The 27,169-nt window shown below is 41.1% G+C and overlaps 1 protein-coding gene across 1 annotated transcript in view; it reads right to left on the minus strand.

Moving 5' to 3' along the window:
• The window catches only part of IBTK (inhibitor of Bruton tyrosine kinase), an 85,608-nt gene extending 58,742 nt beyond the window's left edge, over nt 1-26,866 (minus strand). The window contains exons 1-8 of the mRNA XM_081095090.1: nt 26,683-26,866; nt 12,627-13,308; nt 8,966-9,062; nt 7,240-7,364; nt 5,520-5,630; nt 3,536-3,706; nt 286-403; nt 17-197 (exon numbers count right to left, since the gene is read on the minus strand). Of these exons, the coding sequence (XP_080951216.1) occupies nt 17-197; nt 286-403; nt 3,536-3,706; nt 5,520-5,630; nt 7,240-7,364; nt 8,966-9,062; nt 12,627-12,947 (1,124 nt within the window). The 5' untranslated portion in view covers nt 12,948-13,308; nt 26,683-26,866. The remainder of the gene's footprint in view (nt 1-16; nt 198-285; nt 404-3,535; nt 3,707-5,519; nt 5,631-7,239; nt 7,365-8,965; nt 9,063-12,626; nt 13,309-26,682) is intronic.
• Between the last annotated feature and the right edge of the window lie 303 nt (nt 26,867-27,169).

A 27,169-nucleotide genomic window follows, 5' to 3' on the forward strand; every position in this document is an offset into this window, starting at 1 on the left:
AGAGAAATACACATACTTGGAAGCCATCTTCTTGCACTGATAGTCTGTAAGTAAATAAATATCTCCCCTTGTAGTAACACAGACTGTGGCCCCATCACTTGCAGCAACCAAAGACAGAGTGATGTCCTTATGATGAAGGGCAGAGACTTGACGAGGAGCAGTTACACACTTCTCTCCATTGGGATCTAGCAAATAACCTAAAAAGTTACACAAATATACAAGTCACAAAATATCCATTTTAAGAATCCAATTTACTTTTCAGATGTGTCATCAAAGATTTCTTACCCAGTTGTCCACCATTTAGTCCCATAGTGTAAACAGCTTCTTTAGTCCATAGCACTGTATGAAACCTGCCTGCTGCTACTCCAATGATTGTCCTTCCTTTCAGATATTTTGCCTGCATCTATTACAAAAGACAAGTAAGACTGCAGTTTACTATACATCTATTAACTAGTAAAATTTTGCAAAGATCCAGTAAAACAGAGCAAATATATGGCATATGTGCTACCAGTGCTCCCTCAAGTGCTCGTGGCAGTTGTCCCTAATAAATGTTAACACTAACACCCCAACTCTTCTCAGAATGTAAGACATTCTGATGCAGCCACTTTATGTCAGCACTTCTAATACATAAAAAGCAATATGCAGAACAGGCATATTCATTCTTGCTAGAAAATATGGTGCTTTTAAATTTGACATATCCAGGGTCTCTCATCCATGGCACTAATAACATTTTGGGCCAGATGATTCTTTGCTGTCAGAGACTGTTGTAGACATTGTAGAAGATTTGGCAGCATCCCTAGACTCTAAGGCATTCCTAGATGCCAGTAGCACCACTCCCACTCCTGCCCCCAGTTGTAACTGAAAATGTTCTAGACATGGCCAAATAGCTCCTGGGGAACAAAACTGCCCCCCACGTGAGAATACTCAGATATGGTCCTATCAACCTAGAGCTCCGACAATGAGAATACAAATGAAAGTGTCTACCATTCCTAAAGAAGTCTTACAAAATGATTAAATATCCACAGATTCCAGTGGGAAGAATTTGATCTTTTAAAAAGTACCACACATTGGATGTGCCTGCCGGGTGGCTCAGTTGGTTGGCAGGCTGTCCAGTGCACCAAATGCATGTTCAATTCCTGGTCAAAGCACTGGGTTGTGGGTTTGATCCCTGGTCAGGGTGTGTACAGGAGGCAACCGATCCATGATTCTCTTGCTTCAATGCCTGCCTCTCTTCCTCTCTCTCTCTTACTCTAATATATCCTCGGGTGAGGATTGGAAAAAAAAAAAAAAAGAAGTACCACAGATTGAAAACTACCTCCAATTATTTTGGGGTAATTCTTACTGATTCATTAATCATCCCAAATGGGAAATCATTGGATTTAAAGCTTATTACAAATGCGTATCTAATAATAACTTTAAATCCAGAGGATTAAATCCAGTGAAGAGATTTAACATTTGAAATACATAATATTGTGATTTGAAAACACATTTATTATGGGTGATGATTCCAGTAACATTAATTTAGAACATCAGTCCCACTTCTGTGTACTAGGTCCCTGAGTTGAGGAAAGAGTACTTTCTGGTGGTAGCTGTACAAATTGGAGGGGGAAAGTAGAACGAAGAGCAGTGGCGTTTTTATCTATATTCCATCACATCAGCTTGCCAGGTGTGATTTCTGTGCAGAGGCAGATTTATCATGAAGCCAATATGCTTAGGCTTCTAGGTGCCTCATTTGCATAGCCCATTTTGTATTTATAAACTTGGTGTTTTTATTATTTAAAGTATTTTTTGTTATTGTTGTTAATCCTCACCTAAAGATTATTTTTTCCATTGATTTTTAGAAAGAGTAGGAGAGGGGGAGGGGGAGGACGAAGGAGAGGGGGAGGAAGAGGGGGAGAGAGAGGGGGAGGGAGGGGGGAAGGAACATCGATGTAGGAGACACATCAATTGGTTGCCTCCCACACAAACCCCAACCGGGACCAGGTACTCTCGACTGGGAATGGAACCAGGGACACTTTCAGTGTGTGGGCCGATGCTCTAACACAGGCCAGGAGTGTTTGTTTGTTTGTTTGTTTGTTTTTATAAGGAAGGCCTTAAACCCCAAAAATCTGGTTCCCCCTTGGTTTATGAATACTTAGAAGTTTAAGGCAATTTAGTGCCTAATTTACCAAGTGCTTTCTTTCTTACTACAAAAAAAAATGTTAATTTGTATCATGTTTAATTTCTCCTGTGAAAAATATATATCACTGAATATACACTGAGTAACCAGATTATTATGACCACCTGACGTTTGTAGGCAAATTAGCTATAATTTCGCACTGAAGTTGCTAGAGGGCCAGACCATTATAAATAGGGAAGCAGGTTGTTTACCACGACAGTAGAAGTGATTTTTTTCTGAAGATATGGGTAAACAATGTGATTTAACAGCCTTTGAACATGGGATATATTTGAACGTGAGTGGCCAGATTATTATGACCATCCCATCAGTACTTTGTTGGGCCACCTTTTGCCTTCAATACTGCGGCGATTCTTCTTGGCATTGACTACACGAGATGTTGAAAGGTGATGCGAGGAATCTGACACCATGCCTGATGAATAGCACTGTCCAGTTCTGTGAGATTTGATGGTTGTGGAACCAGCTGCCTGATGGCTCTTTTAATTTCGTCCCACAAATGCTCAATTGGATTGAGATCTGGTGATTGTGGGGGCCACCTAAGCAAGGTAAAGTCTCCCTCATGTTCTTGAAACCACTCCTGCACAATCCGAGCACCGTCTTGTTGGAAGAAGCCACCTCCATTGGGATATGCCATCAACATGATAGGATGAACCTGATCAGCAATGATACTTAGGTATGTTGTGCTATTCAGACGTTGTTCCACACGAATTAAAGGGTCCAAATCATGCCAGGAAAACATGCCCCAAACCATAACACTGCCCCACTGGCTTGAAGGGTTGTACTCATGCATGTGGGGTGCATGCTTTCATGCTGTTTCCGCCAAATTCTCACTCTGCCATCTGTATGATGCAACTGGAAAATTGATTCATCGGACCACATGACTTTTTTCCAATGCTCGACTGTCCAATCCTTGTGTTCCTGTGCGAACTGAAGACGTCTTATCTTGGTAACTGCAGGCAGCAAAGGTGTTCGAACAGGCCTTCGGCTTCCATATCCCATACGATGCAGTGTATGGATAATTTGCCTACAAACATGAGGTGGTCATAATAACCTGGCCACTCACGTTCAAATATCTCCCCTGTTCAAAGGTTTTTAAATCGCATTGTTTACCCATATCTTCAGAAAAAAATCACTTCTACTGTCGTGGTAAACAACCTGCTTCCCTATTTATAATGGTCTGGCCCTCTAGCAACTTCAGCGCGAAAATTATAGCTAATTTGCCTACAAATGTCAGGTGATCATAATAATCTGGCCACTCTGTAAGTAAAGTAAGTTGCTCTGTTAATACCTTCCATCCTTTTGTCCATACAGGTTTTATAGCAAATAGCCACCTTATTGTTTAAAAAAAGAGTTGTTTACCTGTCTGGGTACATTACAACTGGAAAGTGGAGGAATAATTCCTAATTGACGAAAAGTATTGCGACCAAATGTATAAATACATCCATCTTCAGTTAATACAATAGTATGATCCTCAGCAGCTGCCACTTGGGAACAATTATGACCACTCAGCCCTTCCACAAGCCTAGGGACCTACAAAATAAAATTAACTTTAGTGTAATAAGCATTTATATAGATATACAAATAGAATCTGATAATACTATGTCTAGTAAAATGACATGACTGGTACATTGCTCTATCATGATAAATTCTACAATTCAGCAATGAATTATTAGTAAAACACAAAACCCCTAGTAAGACACTTTAATAAGATAATTTAACGCAACAAATAATTTTTGAGCCCTTACTATACACCAAATACAAATTTGTTTGGTATAAAGGGAGCTCTTCAGCCAAAGAACTCATTGGTATATTGAAAAAATAAATAAAAAATACAGGAAACAATGCATCCCTTCAATGAGACATTTGCTAGCTATTTGAAAATCAAATCTCTTAACTTCTCAGTAGTTCATTTTCTTCACCTGAACACAAAATTGTAAAAGCATTTTATTTTATTAATTTTTATCGACTTAAGAGAGGAAGGGAGAGAGAGATAGAAACATCAATGATGAGAGAGAATCATTGATCGGCTGCCTCCTGCACTTCCCCCACTGGGGATTACTCCGAAACCTGGGCATGTGTCCTGACTGGGAATTGAACTATGACCTTCTGGTTCACAGGTCACGTTCAACCATCCCAACTGGGCCATAATAGTATTTTAGATGATAACTGGATTGGTGTTAGAAGTAGATAAGTTGTTAAGTATATAACACTACAGTCTCTGCACAGAATAAGCAACCAATAAATGATTGCTATTATTACTATTGTCATTGTATATAAAATGAGAATAATGCCTATAACTCACAGGGCTGTTAAGGCTTTATGACAATTCCTTAACAGAATAAACTATATAATAAACTCCCCCCCAAAAAGGAAGCTACACCCTAGCCATTTTGGCTCAGTAGTTGGAATGTCAGCCTGCGGACTGAAGGTTTCAATTCCAGTGAAGGGCACATACTGAGGTTGCAGGCTCGATCCCCAGCCCCAGTTATGGTGCATGGGGGAGGCAACCTATTGATGAATATCTCTCACACTGATGTTTCTCTCTGTCTCTCCCCCTTCCACTCTCTCTAAAAATATAAGGGGGGGGGGGGGCAAGCTATGATAATAGCTCTCTCTCCTTTTTAAAAAAATATATTTTTATTAATTTCAGAGAGGAAGGGAGATGGAAAGATAGAAACATTAATGATAAGAATCATTGATCAGCTGCCTCTTGCATGCCCCCCCACCCCCACTGGGGATCGAACCCGAAACCCAGGCATGTGCCCTTGACCAGAATCGAACCTGAGGCCTTTCAGGCCTTAGGCCATCGCTCTATTCACTGAGCCAAAATGGCTAGGGCTCTCTCTCCTTTTTAAAGTACCCTTTAATCGATGGTAAATATACCAGTAGTCCCTTCCCAATATTTGCTATAAAAAGAAAATTTTTCCTTGATGCTTCACAATTTTGCATTATATATAATTTGAACATGATATACTAGAAAAATCATTGATTGTTAAAAATCTATTACCAATTGGGGCTTGGCCAGTGTGGCTCAGTGGTTGAATGTCAACCTATGAAACAGGTTCAATTCCTGTTCAGGGCACATGCCTGGGTTGCAGGCGCAATTCCCAATTGGGAACGTGCAGGAGACAGCTAATCAATATTCTCTCTCATCCTTGATATTTCTATCTCTCTCCCTCTACCTTCCTCTCTGAAATCAATAAAAATATATTTTTTAAAAATCTATTACTAATTGGTACATTATTTTCTCCTTATTCTGGTATTTGGCTAAAAAATTTTTTTGGTTAATGTGAGCTTTCAGTTTATCAAAATTTTACTAAAGTTACCTAAATATATCAATTACCAAGCATGTCTGTTCATCTCCATGGCCTAAACGTCCTCCAGGACCATGACCACAGGTATAGACCTGCCCCTTCTGAGACAGAAACACTGAGTGAAATTTACAAAGCACCACCTGTGGGACAACAAGAGGATATTATTAAAATTCTCCAAATAAAACATCCTTAACTTTATTTAAAATTAATAATAGATTATTGCTAACTGTTTAAGCTGGATGATGGGTACATTGGTATTCAGAGTATTCTCTCTACTTTGTAAATGTTTCAAGTTTTCTGTAATAAAAATTACAAATATACACATTTTATTTTAAAACTATGTCTAAAAACAGACATATAAAAAAAAGAACAAAGCACATTTGTAATACCTTAATAAAAAAAAAAAAAAGAACAAAGAAGAAATTAGCAGGGGTTACCCATAGAAGAGACTAAACAAAGGAAAATGCAAATCTTAAGTCTTCAACTACAAAAAGTAGTAGCCAGTTGTTTCCCAAACAGCAAGAACTGAGCAGAGTGCAATATGAAGCATAAAGATCATCAAATAGTGATATGTTATTAAATTATGGAAATGTTTTAAGGTAAAAGTATTTTTTAAAACATCAGCTATACATGGGAAATGTGGGATAGACAGTATGTCCTTTTTATTTCTCTAATTTTGTCTAATATATCTTTAATAGCACACTTACATATCAACACATTCTTACCAGAAGACAAGAGTACTGAAATGGTTGAACTGCATCAACAGAAGGCAATAACTAGAAACCAATAGAAGTTTCAAATATGCATGTACTTACATACCTAACCCTCAGGCCACACTGATATTTTCAATGCATCTCATGTGCAGCATACTTATTTTATGTTACTACCACTTAATAATCCTTTTTTCTTATTTTTGAAAATTATTTACATTTATATATATATATATTTTAATATATTTTATTGATTTTTTACAGAGAGGAAGAGAGAGAGAGAGATAGTCAGAAACATCGATGAGAGAGAAACATCGATTAGCTGCCTCCTGCACATCTCCTACTGGGGATGTGCCCGCAACCCAGGTACATGCCCTTGACTGGAATCGAACCTGGGACCTTTCAGTCCGCAGGCCGACGCTCTATCCACTGAGCCAAACCGGTTTCGGCACATTTATATTTTTTAATTGACTTTAGAGAGAGAAAGGGAGAGTGAGAGATATAAACACACAAAGTGGTAAGAGAAAGATGAATATGTTAACAGTAGTAAAATCCATAGAAGTGGAAGATAACATCCAGCATAATGATAAAAGACTCAAGATAAAATCTTTACAATTCTATCAATTAATTTTATAATTACTTATATTTAAGAACTCAGGTTCACTTATCTAAAACTAGTAATACTGAGCTTCAACAATGAATTCACTTGAGAAACAACTTAAAAAATTCTAATTCTATGTTACACAGAAACAAAAGCTACAAAATCAACAGAAGCTCTACCTTTTTAAAATTAAATTAATATCTGTATAGTGCCTTCGAATCTCTAACAGTGCTCAAAACAGATCTCAGTTTTACACAGTATAGATATGATTAAGGCTAACAAAATCTAAAATAAGTTAGTAAATTTGTTGATTGATTCCTTCATTCAAATAGATTATCATACCTTCAACAAAGTTAACATAAGTTAAATGAAAAGATGAGCTATCAAATACAAAGTACTTTTTAATTCTAAAAGTACTTAGATTGTACTTCAAAATACCTGTTTAATATAAACCCCGCTCCTGGAGAACAGATCCACCAACTCTGGATGATGTTTGCTATTCTGGCTTCCATGACCCAGGGTGAAATTTGTATTATCTCCCCAAGTGTAGACATCTGTAGGATCTAAAATAAAAATTAATTTTATACTTTTATATTTTAAAACAAATATTAATGTAGTTAAATTATAGATATATTTCACTAATCATTTTACCTCTCACATGACTCTACAGAAATTTAACCACATTTAGAAAGATGTTGCCAACATTCTCTTTTAAATTATGAATCTACTAATATATTATATAATTCTAAGAACACAAATCAGAAAATCCAAATCAGCATAGGCCTGCCTCAATGTAAGCAATCTAATATTTGTTTTTTGTTCCTAAAGTTTAACTAAAGTTTAAAGTTTAACTGCCAAATGAGTAAAACAGCACCTGCCATAACCACTTAGTCTCCATGAAAATAATACTTAAAACATAAAATGTTATTAGCATACATATATATAAAGGTACTAAATAAAGCAAATGTGATATTAATTACTGTTCCTACAGAAACATTAACTTTTTTTAATATATTTTTATTAATTTCAGAGGGGAAGGGTGAAAGAGGGAGAGAAACATCAATGAGAGAGAATCATTGATTGGCTGCCTCCTACATGCCCCCCACAAGGGATCTAGCTTGCAACCAGGACTTGTGCCCTGATCAAATCATGACCTCCTGGTTCCTAAGTTAATGCTCAGCCACTGAGCCATGCCCAGCCAGGCTAGAAATATTAACTTTCAATAGCTTGCTCCTTATTGATGTAAATAAAACTACAGTAGGTCCTCGGGTTACATCGGAGATCCATTCCTACGGCACGACCAACGCGATTTTTTCGCCGTAAGTGGGAACCCATCACATGGAGCACATACACAGCAGTAATGAAGTGAAACAGTAAAAAAAAATTAAAAGAAAGGTAACAATTCCCGACCTTTACTTGTGGTAAATAAATAATAAAAAACATAAAACACATATGTACATACGTCAAAATGACGGAACTTTATTTTTTAATAAATAAATGGGAGATGGCGACATAACCACGAAACGACGTACGTCGAGTCCGACGTAACCTGAGGACTGTCTGTATTGATTAAGGTACCCACTAAACTAGGATAAAACTTAATCACAGCTAAGTCTATGATATGAATCTTCATTTTTATTTTGAAAGGCTCACATAATTCCTTTGTAATATAGTATCCAAGGTAGAAAATGAAGAATGAGTCCTTTCTTAGCTTGATCACTAGTTAAATGAAAATTATAGATGCCCCATTTAAATCTCTTCTCTTTTTCAGCCAATTTCTACTTCCAGAGCTCAAAGGGCAAATTGGAGGGATAAGTAGAATTAGAAGAATGTGTAGGTGGAGGAATCATTTCCTTTTTCCCTCTACCTTAAATGTTGATGCTATTTTCTAGATGTACACTAATGACTTTACAGTAGCTAAAATTCTAAATGCCTTCCCTCTTGTAGGCTGTTTTTACTTGTATAGACATAAAATAGATTAAAATTGAAAAACGCAAAATAGAAGTGTTCTGGAGAACCAAAATTATCAATCCACATTTACCAAAGTAGAAGTTCTTTGCAGAGATATAGCACAAATTTCCTCAGATATTTAACAAGAATAAAATGTCATTAAAATTTTCTAAGCTGCACCTTAATGGAATATATATGTGTGGAATTTTCTTACCAGTATTTTTGAATACTACATGATTTGGTCTATCCTTCATTACAAGATCCAAAGCTGATAAGCCTTCTTTATCTTGGGTATACAGACTAACACCATGCTAAAAAAAAAAAAAAAAACAAGAAAGAGAGAAAAGAAAAAAATATGTGTGTGTGTGTGTGTGTATATATATACACATATATATATATAAATATTTATATGCATGTATTTTTAACCATTTACCTATAATCATTAACTTTATTCTTATTTATCAAAAATACAGATTAAGCTCATAAAAACATTTAAAAAATAAACATTGAATAACAAAGATCTCCTACGACCAAACACATTATTTTTCTCACACAAAGAACTAAGAGAAATCAAATATCCAATTCTTGGTGGACTAAGGAACGACAGAAAATATGAAGAAATAAGTAACATTTCAAATCAAAATGAGCCCTGGCCAATGTGGCTTGCTGGTTAGAGTGTTAGCCATAGACTGAAGGGTCCCAGGTTCAATGCAGGTCAAAGGCACATACCTCAGTTGCCGGCTCAACTCTGGCCCAGTTGGGGCGTAAGTGGGAGGCAACCAATCAGTATGTCTTTCTCACATCGATGTTTCTCTCTGTCTCTCCCCCTCCCTTCTACTCTCTCTAAAAGTCAATGGGAAAAATATCCTCGGGTGAGAATTTAAAAAAAAAAAAAAAGATATCAAGGCAATGGCAGAAAAATATTTATAGGATTTTCTGTACATAAACATAACGTGGTCAACTATGTTCCATATCTTTTTGCCTTGAATTCTATTGTATCTATTATTGACATTGAGACAATTATATCCTTGTATTTCTATTTTTGTGATGTGTTTTCATGTTTTTCCTTAATTTTTTTGTAGCATTGTTTAATTTTGGTTTCGTGTGTGTGTGTTTAAGGGTGAATTTAAAGTAATCTATATAGTTTTATATCTCTACAATTAAAATTCAAACATGAAATAGAACACCCTTTTCCTATCACCACACTTTCTGTCTTTTAAATCATAATGAGGGTAAGAGGTGATAGAGAGCTATGTTCAAATCATATTACTGTTACTTCATTACAGTTTCTTAAATGTAAAATGTATGCCCAGCCGGTGTGGCTCAGTGGTTGATCATTGACCTATGAGCCAGGATGTCAGGGTTTGATTCCTTGTTAGGTCATAAGCACGGTTTTCAGGCTCAATCCCCAGTAGGGGCTGTGCAGGAGGCAGCCAATCAATTTATCTCATTGATATTTATTTCTATCTCCCTCTCCCTTCTTCTCTGACATCAATAAAAATATGTTTTAAACAAATAAATAAATAAAATATAAAATGTACTCCTTTTCAAAAATAACTTCTGCCCGGCCTGTGTGACTTAGTGGTTGAGTGTCAACCTATTAACTAGGAGGTCACAGTTCGATTCCCAGTCAGGGCACATACACAGGTTGTGGGCTTGATTCCCGGTAGGGGGCGTGCAGGAGACAACAAATCAATGATTTTTCCTCATCATTGTTTCCATCTCCCTCTCCCTTTCTCTCTGATCACTAAAAATATATTTTTTTAAAAAAATTAAATAACTTCTAATATTTTCTGGTATTTTTATAAGACATTAAACCAGTGGTTTTCAACCTTCTGGCCCTTTAAATACAGTTCCTCATGTTGTGACCCAACCATCAAATTATTTTCGTTGCTACTTCATAACTGTAATGTTGCTACTGTTATGAATCGTAATGTAAATATCTGATATGCAGGATGGTCTTAGGCGACCCCTGTGAAAAGGTCGTTCGACCACCAAAGGGGTCGCCAACCCACAGGTTGAGAACCGCTGCATTAAGCAATTACTAATACTCACCTCTATTTTAACTGGTGTGAGTCATCACTGCCTGTCGACACACACAGTTTGTCTGGATAGTTATAGGCTGAGGTGAATCATGAAGTTTTTAAACTCTGTGACATGTTAGCATGCTTGGTTTTGGGTTACTCAGGAAAGAGAAATCCCCTATTACCTCGTAACAATGGATTCTATAAACTAAAATCAATTATAACCATCTGGAACTTTATTATGTTCCAGATGGTTATTATACCTGATTTCACAAGGACTGTCAATGAACAAAAAACATTCAAGTTAGTGAGAAAATAAGTAAAACAAAAATCAGAAGTGATCCAAAATCATAACAAATTTAAAACTGTATGTTGTTTACTGCTTTCAAAAAAATTAGACACAATAAATCCATATGGTAAGACCTAAGCTTGGCCTTTTTCAGAGTATGGAAGATAGATTCTAGGGCAGAGTGTTGCAAGCTATGAATGACAAATGGGATTCCAGAAACTTAGATGCCTGGAGAGTTTATTTTGAAAGTTTTGTCAATTTGTTCTCAACTTTACTTATACCAACTGAACACTAGTAAGACTACATATACTGTGTTACCCTAAGTAGCCCAACCTACATAAAGGACTAGGGACTTTTTTTTTGGCTTTAGAAATGGTGGGCTCTGAAACTTTAACATGCTTATCTTAAATTCTAAAAGTAGCAGACGACCAGTGTGTACCCTATCCCATTTCTTCAAAAATCAACTCTTGCCCTGGCCAGCAGGGCTCAATTGGTTGGAGCTTCATCTCCTGCACCAAAAAGGTGGCAGGTTCAATTCCTGGTCAGGACGCATATAGGAGGCCACCAATCAATGTTTCTTTCTCACATCGATGTTTTCTCTCTTTATCACCAGCCCCCCCACTGCCTTTCTAAAATCAATAAAAACACACCTTCTGGTATTAAAAAACAACTCTTTAAAGAGCCCCGAAACAGTAAATAAATCCATTAGCATAATAAAAAGCATCTAAGTATATACCAGGTTTATAAGTCTGAGCATTTCATGCCAATCCCCTACAAGGAGCAAATGTACTTTAGGTACATCTATTCCACTAGTAACACTACTGGAAATGTCTATCTGTTTGTTTTTACTGTCTTCCCCAAAATAAAGCATAAGCTAGACTGGCACACGGGTAATTTCCTTGGGAAGACATCCTAGAAAGCAGTACCGAGACCAGGAGAGTAAATCAAGGAAAGAAGATCAAAAAACAATACAAGGATGTGTTACCGAATAGGCCACTGTTAAGGAGGCTAGTGCATGATCCTACCAGGACCTTATAAAATATACCACAGAATAATTGTCCTATCAAGGGACAAAAGGAGGAAGGAAGTATTTACCACTGGTTCCCAGGTTCCCATTCTTCATTAATGGAGAGCTGCTCTTACAGGGATTTTAACTCACCCAAACTTTTACCTGGTCATGCATTTGCAAAGCCCTGGGGCATAAAATCAGAGGCATGCAATACATGCCAGAAACGAAATGCAGATTATACCTACACAAAGCTGCTAGAAGCCTGTGCATAATTGGTCACCATGGCTGTGGCTGGAATAAGAGAGTCCAAGATGACATGAATTATTTCAGCAGAAGTGCCTGATTTATTAATATTTCCAAACTGCTTATGAGCTAAGTTGAATTACTTTAACATGGCTATCTGGCTACTGCTGCCCATATATTACCAAAAAAGTTAGGATTAAAAAGAATATCTTGAAACTAAATAATTTCTAATGGGACAGAATAGGGATGTATTCTACTCTCCTTCTTTCAAGAAAAACATAATAGTTTTAAATAAACAAATTACACTTACCTTCAACAGAGACCAAACACAGTCAATATGTCCATAAAAGATGCTTCTGTGCAACGCTGTCCATCCTGACTCCTTGTCTTTCACCAATGGATCCACTCCTTTCTCAATAAGCCATTCTAATACTCCTTTCTTCCCACAGGAGGAAACAAGGTGGAGGGCATTTCTGCCAAAGTCATCCTTGATAGTCGCAGCATTATAACAATGACTGGAGAGAAAGGCCTTAATCTGGTTTTCACTCCCTTTGGTTACCACAGAAAGGACATCCAAAGCATGCTTCAGGGATCGACACTTTAATGTGCAGTCAGGGATGGAAGAATTCATCCTAATTGTTTTTATACTGCTATTTCTTTAGATAAAACTAATTTTTTAAAATGAAAAACAGGGCACAAAGGTGCTACTCAGAAAAATTTATAGAGAATAAATGGCCTGCTTAGGATTATAATTTAAATCCTAATGGTAACAATATAAAACTATAGATCTTTGTACAATTGGTTTTGGCACTTAATCAAAAAATTATAAATAGCGCTATAAAATTTATATTAAATAAAAGTTTGTTTTTTTAAAAGTAAGTTTCCACAGTTTATATATTATTCCTGGAGTCAAGCACCAAGGGGGAGTGAGGAGGGGGACTCCCCCTCCACACTGTCTGATTCTTTTAAATATCCATAATTGCAAGGGTGACCTGTAAGAGAAGGGAGAAGGAAGAGAAAGTGAACATACAAAATCTCTCACTCTCCTCAAGTATTTTACAATACATCTACCTTCATATTTAAGTGCCTTTAATTACTTTTTTCTTAAAGTCTAACAATTTTCACCTTCACATCTATAGTATTCTATACCTACTTCAGTCATCCTCACCTTCTTTTTTTCCAGTCTAGTCCTTCTTTTTTCCAGTGAAGGCTAACCTCTAGTCCACACTCTGTAGTTCACCTTTTTCCTTACAAAACTTTCATTCCTTCTCTCCTATGTTTTTACACTATTCTGGCTATGTCTCCACAAGCTATAAACGCACTTACACTTACCGCCTTTATAGGAATCTCATCCCAAACCTTTTCCCCTTAAAACTGAAAAACTACCACCACCACAATAACCAACACTCAACATTTAGTTTTTAAGTCCCAGGCACTATGCGAATTAACATTTTCTCTACTTAGTTCTTCAACACAGGAAATAATAATTACAGAATAGGTATCAAAACAACTAGAGAGCTATATGGAAAAAAATAATTTTAAATATTTACTTTGTACCTTAAACTAATATAAATTCTAGATGGCCCAAAAACAAACATAATAATGACATAAAAGAACTAGATGGAAATATAGAAGACTCTTTTTTATAATCTCAAAGTAAAAAATGACTTTCTAAGTATGATCCAAAGTAAAATCTCACACATTTCTCAGCAATATTTTTTCTGATATATCTCCTCCAGCAAGAGAAACAAAAGAAAAAAATAAACAAATGGGACTTCATCAAACTAAATGAAACCATCAAAATATGAAAAGACAGCCCACTAAATGGGAGAATGTATTCGCCAATGATACATCTGATAAGGGGTTAATATCCAAAATTTATAAAGAACTTATACAACTCAACATTAAAAAAAATAAACAATCCAATTAAAAAATGGGCAAAGAATCTGAATAGTTACTTCTTCATACGGGCCAAGAGACATATGAAATGATGCTCAACCTCACTAATCATCAGAGAAATGCAAATTAAAACCATAATGAGATTATCACTTCAAACCTGCTGGAATTGCTATCATCAATAAATCAACAAAAAACAAGTACTGGTGAGGATGTGGAGAAAAGGGAACCCTGGTATACAGTTGGTGGGAATGCAGACTGGTACAGCCACTGTGGAAAGCAGTATGGAGTTACCTCAAACAATTCAAAATGGAACTGCCTTATGACCCAACAATTCCATGTCTAGGAATTTATCTGAGGAAACCCCAAACACTAATTCAAAAGAATATATGTACCCCTATGTTCATTGCAGCGTTATTTATAATAGCCAAGATTTGGAAGCAGCCCAAGTGTTCATTAGTAGATGAGTGGCTAAAACAGCTATTGGACATTTACACAATGGGACTACTACTCCGCTGTAAAAGGGAAGAAAATTTTACCCTTTATGACAGCATGGATGGACCTAGAGAACACTATACCAAGTGAAATAAGCCTGTCAGAAAAAAACAAGTACCATATGATTTCACTCATATTTGGAATTTAATGAACTGAACTAACAAGTAAAATAGAGACAGACTCATAGAGAAAGAGCAGGCAGACAGCTCTGATGTAGGGGGGCAGTGATTGAGCAAAAAAAGGGAAAAAAGGAGAACTCATGGATAACAGTGCAGTGATTTGGGGTGGGGGAGGATGGGTGGAGGTGAAAGAGGGTTTAAGGGGGATAAATAGTGATGGGGGGAAATAAAAGTTACAAACAAAAAATTAATAAATGCAATCAGTTCAAAACCTACAGGAAAAACATTTTAAAGACAAAAAAAGGAGGAAAATCTTCCTTTATACTCTCTACAAATCATTAGGAAACCAACAGAATAAAAGTAAAGAAACATGACCACGTTTCTCTAAAAAGAGAAAACTTAAATGGATTTTTTAAAAAGAAAAGAGGATCCTAAACTATTTTTAGGAGGAAACCAAGATGGCGGCATAGGTTAACACCAGAGATTGCTGCCTCAAACAACCACTTCAAAAAACAACTAAAAGACATCATCCAGAACAGACATCATCCAGAACCACAGGAAGGCTGGCTGAGTGGAAATTCTACAACTAGGAGGAAAGAGAATATCATACCCAGAGGAGGCACAGTGCTGAAGTGAAATACTAAGGTGCGGAGTGCGCGCGGAGCGGGCTGGCGGCGGAGGGCGTGGTTGTTGTTTTCAATCGGGAGGGAGTTTCAGACTCTGAGCTCCAGATCCGGGCAAGTCTCTAGGGACCCAGACTCAAACGGGAGAAGCGGGACTGTCTGGCTTCGGTCGGAACTTGAAGGCAGCTTTCTCTCCGAGGTTTGCAGTGGTTGCTGGGACTCTGTGAGGCAGAGCCCCTAGGGACGGAACTGAGAGCAGCCATAACTGCTCGCTCCAGCCCACCCTGTAGATCCCCGGGGACCCGCCCTGCCCAAGCCCTGCGCAGAGCCATTTGCCGGATAGCCTCAGGCAAACGCTAGATTAGCACCGCCCTAGAGATCCAGCACAGAAGCTCTCCCACTGCAGACACAGCGGACTCTCATAGCCAGTTAGCGTGGAGGTCAAATCACCCCCGGTATTGCCGACAACAATCAAGGCTTAACTACAACAAGACTGTGTACAAAGACCACTAGGGGGTGCACCAAGAAAGCATAAAAAATGCGGAGACAAAGCAACAGGACAAAACTGTCAATGGAGGATATTGAGTTCAGAACCACACTTTAAAGGTCTCTTAAGAACTGTCTAGAAGCCGCCGATAAATGTAGTGAGATCCTCAAGAAATCTAATGAGACCCTCGATGTTATGATAAAGAACCAACTAGAAATTAAGCATACACGGACTGAAATAACGAACACTATACAGACTCCCGACAGCAGACCAGAGGAGCGCAAGAATCAAGGCAATGATTTGAAATGCGAAGAAGCAAAAAACACCCAACCAGAAAAGCAAAATGAAAAAAGAATCCGAAAATACGAAGATAGTGTAAGGAGCCTCTGGGACAGCTTCAAGCGTACCAACATCAGAATTATAGGGGTGCCAGAAGATGAGAGAGAGCAAGATATTGAAAAACTATTTGAAGAAATAATGACAGAAAACTTCCCCCACCTGGTGAAAGAAATAGACTTACAGGTCCAGGAAGCGCAGAGAACCCCAAACAAAAGGAATCCAAAGAGGACCACACCAAGACACATCATCATTAAAATGCCAAGAGCAAAAGACAAAGAGAGAATCTTAAAAGCAGCAAGAGAAAGAAACTCAGTTACCTACAAGGGAATACCCATACGACTGTCAGCTGATTTCTCAACAGAAACTTTGCAGGCCAGAAGGGAATGGCAAGAAATATTCAAAGTAATGAATACCAAGAACCTACAACCAAGATTACTTTATCCAGCAAAGCTATCATTCAGAACTGAAGGTCAGATAAAGAGCTTCACAGATAAGGAAAAGCTAAAGGAGTTCATCACCACCAAACCAGTATTATATGAAATGCTGAAAGGTATCCTTTAAGAAGAGGAAGAAGAAGAAAAAGGTAAAGATACAAATTATGAACAACAAACATGCATCTATCAACAAGTGAATCTAAGAATCAAGTGAATAAATAATCTGGTGATCATAATAGAATCAGGGACATAGAAAGGGAATGGACTGACTATTCTTGTGGGGGAAAGGGGTGTGGGAGATGCGCGAAGAGACTGGACAAAAATTGTGCACCTATGGATGAGGACAGTGGGTGGGGAGTGAGGGCGGAGGGTGGGGCAGGAACTGGGAGGAGGGGAGTTATGGGGGGAAAAAAGAGGAACAAATGTAATAATCTGAACAATAAAGATTTAATTAAAAAAAGAAAAAAGAAAGAAAAGAGGAGAGGTTGGGAGCTTCAGCCACCCACCAGCCTGAAAACAGCCCTCAGCCCCTCACTCAGACTGGCCAGGCACCCCAGTGGGGACCCCCACCCTGAAGGGTGTGTGACCAGCTGCAAACAGCCATCATCCCCTCATCCAGGTTGGCCAGGCACCCAAGCAGGACCCCCACCCTGATCCAGGACACCCTTCAGGGCAAACCAGCCGGCCCCCACCCGTGCACCAGGCTTCTATCCTATATAGTAAAAGGGTAATATGCCTCCCAGCATCGGGATCAGTGGAGCAGCAAGGCCTCCCAGCACCAGGATCAGTGGAGCAGCGAGGCCTCACTGCCCCTGTGTCAAGCGGAGCCGCGAGGCCTCCCAGCACTGGGAGTAGCAAAGCAGTGAGGCCTCCTAGCACCGGGATCAGCTGAGCAGCGAGGCCTCACTGCCCGTGTCAAGCGGAGCCCCGAGGCCCCCCAGCACTGGGATCAGTGGAGCCGCAAGGCCTCCTGGCCCCTGGAGCAGCGTGACAGGGGCAGCGCCCCAAACCCCTGATCCATCCTGCTCTGTGTGTGATGGGGGGAGCTCCCCAACCCCCTGATCGGCCCTGCTCTTTGCGTGACAGAGGGTGGCACCACAACCTCCCCATCGACCCTGCCTTGAGTGTGACAGGGGGCGGCGCCCCAACTCCCCAATTGGCCCTGGTCTGAGCCCGACCAGGGGCTGCACCTAGGTTTTGGGCCTGCCCTCTGCCACCCGGGAGTGGGCCTAAGCCAGCAGGTCGTTATCTCCCGAGGGGTCCCAGATTGTGAGAGGGCACAAGTGGGGCTGAGGGACACCCCTCCTGCCGCGCCAGTGCACAAATTTTTGTGCACTGGGCCTCTAGTCTACACTAATAAAAGAGAAACATGGTAATTGGCGTACGACCACTACCCTTTTCATTGGCTAATCAGCGAGATATGCAAATTAACTGTCAGCCAAGATGGCGGCCGGCAGCCAGGCAGCTTGAAACTAACATGAGGCTTGCTTGCCTCAGTGACGGAGGAAACCAACATTCCCCACCTGCGGCTACAGGCCTCTGAGCCTGCAGTTTCAAACATTGTAACAACCGGACTTCAGCCAGCAGATTCACAACATTGTATGCGAAGGCCAGAAACCTACTTTCAGGAGCGGAGGCCTAAGACCTGGAGCCAAGCCTCAAGATAAAGCTGGCCCAGAATAAAAAAAAAAAAAAAAAAAAAAGGAAAAAAGGAGCGTTTGCGAGTTCAGTCACCCCCAGCCTGAAAACAGCCCTCAGCCCCTCACCCAGACTGGCCAGGCACCCCAGTGGGGACCCCCACCCTGATCCAGGACACCCTTCAGGGCAAACCAGCCGGCCCCACCCATGCACCAGGCCTCTACCCTATATAGTAAAAGGGTAATATGCCTCCCGGCACCGGGATCAGCGTGACAGGGAGCAGCGCCCAAACCCCGATTGCCCTGCGGCTCTGTGTGTGACAGGGGGCGGGGCCCCAACCCCCTGAGCAGCCCTGCTCTGTGCCTGATAGGGGGTAGCTCCCCAACCCCTCCCCCCCCCACGGGCCCTGCTCTGTGTGTGATGGGGTAGAGCCATAACCTCCCCATCGGCCCTGCCCTGAGTGTGAGAGTGGCGGCGCCCAAACCCCCTGATGGGCCCTGCTCTGTGGGTGATAGAGGGCGGCGCCCCAACCCCCTGATTGGCCCTGCTCTGTGCGTGACAGGTGGTGGCGCCGCAACCTTCCCATCAACCCTGCCTTGAGTGTGACAGGGGACGGTGCCCCAACCCCCCAATTGGCCCTACCCTGAGTGTGACTGAGGGTGGCATCACAACCTCCCAATCTGCCCTGCTCTGTGCATGACGGGGCGGCGCCCCAACTCCCCATTCGGCCCTGCTTGAGCCCGACCAGGCACTGCACCTAGGGATTGGGCCTGCCCTCTGCTACCCGGGAGCAGGCCTAAGCCACCAGGTCGTTATCTCCCGAGGGGTCCCAGACTGCGAGAGGGCACAGGCCGGGCTGAGGGACCCCCTCTCCCCCCGAGTGCACAAATTTTTGTGCACCAGGCCTCTACCTCTAGTATATATATAAAAGCCTAAGCGACCGTTATGACAGAACGACCAGAACGACTGGTCGCTATGACATGCACTGACCACCAGGGGGCAGACACTCAATGCAAGAGCTGCCCCCTGGTGGTCAGTGCGCTCCCACAGCCAACCTCCCGCGGCTGGCCAAACTTCCACAGTCCCTCCCCCTGGCCGGCTGGCCCCAATCACCCAATAGGGGCCTACTGGCCAACCTCCCGCGGTCCCCCCCCCCCACGATCCCTCCCTCCCTCACCTCCCCCATGCATGAATTTGTGCACCAGGCTTCTAGCACAGCAGTCTCCAACCTTTCAGACCTCATGGACCACCAGTGGTCTGCGAACCACTGGTTGACTACCGCTGCTCTGTGTGTGTGTGTGTGTGTGTGTGTATACATATATATTCACTCATGTGTGAAATGGCCTAAGAACAAGAACATTCACTGCATCATTATTTAGAATAGTAAAGGATGGAAAAAACCTAAATAATTAGAGGAAATATGGTATGTCCAAGCAACAGAATATTATTCATGTATCAAAAATAAAACAGCTATATAATTTCTGATATGAAATAGTCTACAAAACATATTGTAAAATGTATTTTAAAACAAGATGCATTTGCCCAGCAGGTGTGGCTCCGTGGTGGAGCATCAACCTATGAACCAGGAAGTCACAGTTCAATTCCCAGTCAGGGTATACGCCCAGGCTGTGGGCTGGATCTTCAGTAGGGGGCATGCAAGAGGCAGCCAATTGATGATTCTCTCTCATCACTGATATTTCTGTCTCTCCTTCTCCCTTCCTCCCTAAAATCAATAAAAACATATTTTAAAAAGATTTTTTAAAAATGAGATGCAATTATAATACTATTTATGAGAAAAAGTGTATATGTATGTACAGGTTAATTAATGATGTCCAGAATACACAAGAAAATGGTTAATAGTGGCTCTAAATAAGGGCACCAATGGTTGGAGATAGGAATGGAAGACTGACTTACTCTTTACTATAAACCCCATTTTAATGCTTTACCATATGCATGTATACCTATTCAAAAATAAATGTCTAATGCTAATATATTGATTGGAGAGACCATAAAACGCAGAGAAAACTCAACCATCATATACGAGCCTCTAAGCTTCCTTTTTTCCAGTATGTTACTCTATCTGCTTTGTTCTATTCAGATCTGGAGAAATGAAATACCACTTGTCAACTATTTGATAACCTACTTTCTTCAGTTTCTTAACTTCCTATTAGAAAACAAAGACATATTTTTGATATTTATTTTATATATTTAAATGCCATTTAACAAAGAAAAATCAACCCAAAAAATGAGTTTGCGTGTCACCTCTGACACGCGTGTCATAGGTTCGTCATCACTGCTTTATAGTAAAAATTTATGCTAAGTCCCTTGTCCAAGATATCAACTATTATACTTATATTCCCCAAAATACTTTTTTCATTTTGTTTTTATAATACTTCAAATGATAGAGAAAAAGTTACTGAATGACTATTTGAAGGGACATCAATGAGTTTACTATATGTACAGGGGAAACTTCCATGTGTCAGACAGATATGAAACATCCCAAATCAGCATTGTCTACTCCTTTTTCAAAGTACACTAAAAGTCAGAAGCCCTAAATCTAACTAGTTTTTAACTATTCGATTCCCTATTCGGAAATGATAGCATAGAACTAGATGATTCCTTATCTTTCTAGCTCCATTTCCATTTTAAGTCTGTAAGTTTTATAATTTGACAGTCCTTATAAAAATTATTCACCCTTAAATTACTGATTTGAACCAGAAATAAAGTGTTTGGGAGTTAGCTGACAAAAAGGAAAAGGTGCCAAAGCCTCAAGCCATTTAAAAATGTTAAAAATGGCCCAGCCAGTGTGGCTTATTGGTAGAGCATCAACCTATGAACCAGGAGGTCACAGTTCAATTCCCGAGGTCAGGAGGGCACATGCCTAGGTTGTAAGCTAGATCCCCAGTGTGGGGTGTGCAGAAGGCAGCAGATCAATAACTCTCTCAACATTGATGTTTCTATCTCTCCCTCTCCCTTCCTCTCTGAAATCAATAAAAATATTTTTTAAAAAAAATAAAAATGTTAAAACTTGAACACATAGTATATGGCAAAATTCAAATGTTAATCTCAATTTGTTGAGGCTCTAAAATTTTGCCATCATTTTGTTTTCAGTGTCTTCATAATACCTGAAATGAACTACTTATTGGTGAATCACTCAAATCTACATGAAAGAATTTAAGATACAGCAGAAAATAATTCCCATTTATTACTATATGTAATTTAAACATTTAAAGGGAAAATTTAAAAAAATATTAAATATAAAAGTAGTACCATTCTAAAGTATCCTATATAATAAAAGGCCAATATGCAAATTGACCAATCAGCAGTACGACTGGTCGCTATGACACACACTGATCACCAGGGGGCAGATGCTCAATGCAGGAGCTGCCCCCTGGTGGTCAGTGCGCTCCCACAGGGGAGCGCTGCTCAGCCAGAAGCCAGGCTCACAGCTGGCAAGTGCAGCGGCAGTAGCGGGAGCCTCTCCTGCCTCCGCAGCAGCACTAAAGATGTCCAACTGATGGCTAGTGTATATATATACACACACACACACACACACACACAGAGAGAGAGAGAGAGAGAGAGAGAGAGAGAGAGAGAGAGAGAGAGAGAGAGGAGCACACAGAGAATACTATAAACATTAACATAGAAGTGACTAATAGCGTTTATTAGAGTCCTACATATTTGGATTCAAATATAGCAATGCCAGCTGTTACCAATTATGTAACTAAAAATTACATAATCTCTACAAGCCCTCATTTCTTCATCTGGAAATGGAGACAATACCACCAACCTCAGAGTTACTGTAATGATAAGTAAAACTGCTTAGCATGGTGCCTGGCACCAAATACGCATTCAAGAAACAGTAGTTTTTATTACTATCATTTCTTCAGCAACAAAAAGATAACACATTTTAATACCAAAATCCATGTTTGAGCTTCAGTGCTTCCACAACCTGGTTTCCACACATACTTCCCCAATGAAATCATGAAACCGATGACCTCCAAATTTCCAAATACTTCTGGGTACTTTCAGTTCTTATCTTACTTGACTTCCCTATTTTTGAGTCATCAACACCACATTCTCCTAAGGAATCTAGAAAGGGATGCTGAAAGCATAGGATCTCTCTTCTATCACTTCTTCCAAAGGCATTATCATCTCTTCCCCTAACCCAGTGGTCGGCAAACTCATTAGTCAACAGAGCCAAATATCAACAGTACAACAACTGAAATTTCTTTTGAGAGCCAAATTTTTTAAACTTAAACTATATAGGTAGGTACATTGTTATTAACTTAATTAGGGTACTCCTTTGCTATAAACGTCCTCAATCTGACTGAGATACCTTCGCCGAGGTCAACCCCTTCCAACTCTCCCATCCACGCTCCGTCTTGTACACTTGTTTCATCTATCTTCTTTCTGAAAACCGACTTCTGCACATGGGCCACGAAGTTTCAATCGCACTGTACGTGCACGCCCGCACATGGTATATTGTGGAAGAGCCACACTCAAGGGGCCCAAAAGCCGCATGTGGCTCGCGAGCCGCGGTTTGCCAACCACTGCCCTAACCTTTAAATGTTGGGCTTCTCTCAGTATTTCATCTTCAGTCTTCTTTCCTCTCTACTTGGCATTCTCCCTGAATAAGTTCAATCTCTCATATTAGACTTTAACCTACATGCTCATAACCCCCAAATCTGTTTCCTGCCCTCATGTCTCTTCTAAACTACAGGTCCATATTTCCAACTAGAGGCCCGGTTGCACAAAATTTGTGCACTCAGGGGAGGGGGGGGTCCCTCAGCCCGGCTTGCGCCCTCTCGTAGTACAGGAGCCCTCGGGGTATGTCCAACTGATGGCTTAGGCCTAAGGGAGCAGGCCTAAGCCGGCAGCCAGACATACTTAGCATTTCCGTGAGCCCAGCTCAGAGCTTCTGGCTGAGCAGCGCTGGTCAGTGCACATCATAGCGACCAGTCATTCTGCCGTTCGGTCGATTTGCATATTAGCTTTTTATTATATAGGATGCCTAGTATATCTTATTTATGCATTCACACAAATGCTTATTAAAGACAAAGAAAAGGAAATAAATATTAAGCATCTAATACATACTGAGTATTTTACATTGCAAAGACGATAAGTAAGCGACCCAAATCATACCACCAGTAGAAGAAGAGTTAGAATTCAAACACAGATCTGTTTAACAGTCAAGTCCAAGCTATTTCTACAATACTACACTGCTTCTCAAGTGCATCCACAATAGGGCATAAGGTAATCGGAATACAAAAATGAACAGGACTTAAATATTTTAGATAAAATGATAAACATAGGTTCAAAGATAATACTTAAATGAAAGTATAGCTCATTTAACAATTGCATTGATTGAACAAGATTTATTATCTATTAACCAGTCTCAACTACTAACAGATAACAGTTTGGTAGAGGAGTAATAAGTAGGTAATAAAAATGTATCATGATTATAAACCTATAATGGTGAAGATAAAGCAAATGACTCATAGGAATGGGAGTGCACAAGAGGGATCTAGGGAAGATTTCCTACAGGAGATGTTTAAACTGAGACTTAAAATGAGCACATGTGCCTGGCAGGCATGGCTCAGTGATTGAGCATGGACCTATGAATGAGGGTGTCACAGTTTGATTCCCAGTCAGGGCAGAAGCCCGGGTTGCAGGCTGGGTCCACAGTGTGGAGCTCGCAGGAGGCAGCCGCTCAATGATTCTCTCTCATCACTGATGTTTCTACCTCTCTCTCCCTCTCTCTTCCTCTCTGAAATCAATACAAAAATATTTTTTTAAAAAGATGAGCATGTATACCTGATAAATTTAGGGTGGGTAGGCATTTGAGGCAGAGGGACCAGTAAATATAAAAGCACTAGGATTATCCTGGTCCATTCTGAAAATTCCAAGTAATTCAGAAGACAGAAATGAGTGAGGCCTAATATTTACACAAGAAAGAACTAGAGTATAGACAGCCTTATCTGCCTTTTTTAGAAATAAAGAAAATGAGCAATGCAGAGACAAATTTAGGATCTTGAATTGACAAGATGTGGTGATAACTCCCAGGTTTCTGGGTTAATTACAGAAATTCTTGATTATGTAAATTCTTTGGTAATCCAAAAAACAAAAAAATTTAAACAAAAGAATAAATAAAAATTAAAATTGAAAATTTGTTTTATATGTGATGCATATGAAGTGCTAAGAGCTACAGGGAATTGTTCAACCTTGAAGACTGGTCCACTATAGCCAGTGGTGGCTGAGCCCTCACAATGGCTCACAATTCTACTTATGCTTGGTTAAGAGTTCAGTTATCTTTCTAAAACACAAATCTGCTCATGCTCTTCTCTGACATATCCAACCAAAATAAACCAGTATCTGCACAGGCATGCCTCAGAGACACTGCGGGTTCACTTCCAGACCACCGCAATAAAGCGAGTTGTAATCTTTTTGTTAGTGGAGGGTCTTGCATTCAATGTGCAAAAAACACATCAGTGAAGTGCAATACTGTGAAGGGCAGTAAAACAAGGTATGCCTGTATTTCATGTCCTAAGAATAGCTTTGTGACTTCAGGAAGAGGATTCCAACTAGGCCTGGTGACCATGGAGCATATAAAGTTCAGACTCTGAATTCAGAACACCTGAGCTGGTGACCCAGGTACACCACTAACTAGCTAAATGACCTTGGGAAGAACACCATTTCCTAAGTATCAAGTCTCTCACTTGTAAAGAGGGATAAAAACTATCTCCTTCTGAAAAATGAATGAGACAATTCATTCATATGTAAGCATCTAACGAATGTTTAAAAAGAGGGGGGAAAGGGGACATATTGACTTACAGGCCATTGAAAATGGCCTAACTATATTAGAGTTCTTTCTACTTGGAATGCTTTTCTTTTTTTAAAAATATACTTTATTGATTTTTTTACAGAGAGGAAGGGAGAAGGATAGAGAGTTAGAAACATCGATGAGAGAGAAACATCGATCAGCTGCCTCCTGCACACCCCCTACTGGGGATGTGCCCACAACCAAGGTACATGCCCTTGACCGGAACCAAACCCAGGGCCTTTCAGTCCACAGGCCGACGCTCTATCCACTGAGCCAAACCGGTTACAGCTTGGAATGCTTTTCAACCAAACCTTTACAGGGCTGCCAACTTGCCCATGGCTTACAAACATAATACCTACCATCTCTTAAACGTTCATGTGTACAAGCACAGCGCTTTACATATATTAACTAATGCAATCCTCTTTTCAGCCCCAGTACTGCCCTTGTCTATATGATTAGCTCCATTTCACAGTGAGGAAATTGGTGTGGAAGTAGCTCATATAAAAATCACACAGAAAAAAAAATAAATCACACAGAGGACTCTAGGTTCTACCTAGTCTACTCTTCCCAAAATACTCTCTTCACATGCAGTTAGGAAACCTTTGATTTAGAAGCAGAATATTGCTGTTGAAAAAAATTATCCTTACTTATAGTCACCGAGTTGGGTGCCCACCGCCTAAAGCCGTGGTTCTCAACCTTCCTAATGCCGCGACCCTTTAATACAGTTCCTCATGTTGTGGTGACCCCCAACCATAAAATTATTTTCGCTGCTACTTCATAACTGTAATTTTGCTACTGTTATGAATCGTCACGTAAATATCTGATATGCAAGATGTATTTTCATTGTTACAAATTGAACATAATTAAAGCATAGTGATGAATCACAAAAACAGTATGTAATTATATAGTGTTTTCCGATGGTCTTAGGCAACCCCTGTGAAAGGGTCTGTCGACCCCCAAAGGGGTCTCGACCCACAGGTTGAGAACCGCTGGCCCAAAGCTACTTGAGGGCCTGACAACAGGATACAAGAGCAAACGTCCTCTGGCTCCATCTCCGCAAAAGGAACCCTCCCTTTCGCGCAGTCAGCTCACACTGAATTCCCGAATTAGCATCCGCCGGGTGGGCTCAAACTGTGCAGCCCCGAGAAGGGGAAAACGCCGGGAGGAATGGCCTCCAACTCTAGGCTCAGGGCTCCCGGGGAAGGGACCCGGCACAACTATCTGAAACTCGCAGAGCCACAGCGTGAGAGGGCGTGGCGGGCAGGTCTCCAAGAGCGCGCCGCCCAGATGGACCATTCATAGCGGAGGGCAGCGGCGGGAAGGCGGCTCCGGGAACCCGGGCTCCCGCCCTCCCGCACCGTCCCGCACGAAGCCCGGCAGCCTGGGCGCCGCCGGGCCCCCTCCCCGCGTCCCGCCCGCACCCTCCGGAGAGTGAGCGCCGTCCCTTCGCCCCCGGCTGGAGGGACGCAGCCGCCTCGGCCTGCTGCGCGCGGCCCGGCCGAGCCCCCTCACCAGTCGCTAGATGAAAGTGCGCCGGCGGTCTCCGCGGGGTGCGCACGCGGCCGCGCAGGGACACATCCTCAGTGAAGGCGACGAGAGGAACCCAAGGGCGCCAGGGGGCCGCCGGACCCGGACCAAGGGAGATGCAGAGGCGGCTGCACCTACAGCCGCGACTACCGGCACCGGGGTGAGGGCCAGGAGAAAAGGCCGGGGCGGGTTGGACCCAGGAATAAGACGGGCGCTGATTGGCTGGTGCTCGTGGATGCCTCGCGGGGATTGGCTGCCGTCTGCCCAGCAGGCCTCGCGTGGCAGCCCCTGAGCCGTGGCCTTTCCCTGGAGCCCGAAGGGAGCGTGACCCTGCGGGCCTTGGGGCAGCGGGCGCGAGCCGGGGGCGGGGAAAGGCGGCGGCCGGGGCTCAGGGCCAACCGCGGGGGGTGGAAATGCCCCTTCGGGGTCTGCTGTCGCCCGAGTGGGAACGTTGCTCTCCCGACAGCTGGAG

Source organism: Myotis nattereri (genome assembly GCF_964212035.1).
Source record: "Myotis nattereri genome assembly, chromosome: 6".
In the NCBI taxonomy this organism is placed as follows: Eukaryota; Metazoa; Chordata; class Mammalia; order Chiroptera; family Vespertilionidae; genus Myotis; species Myotis nattereri.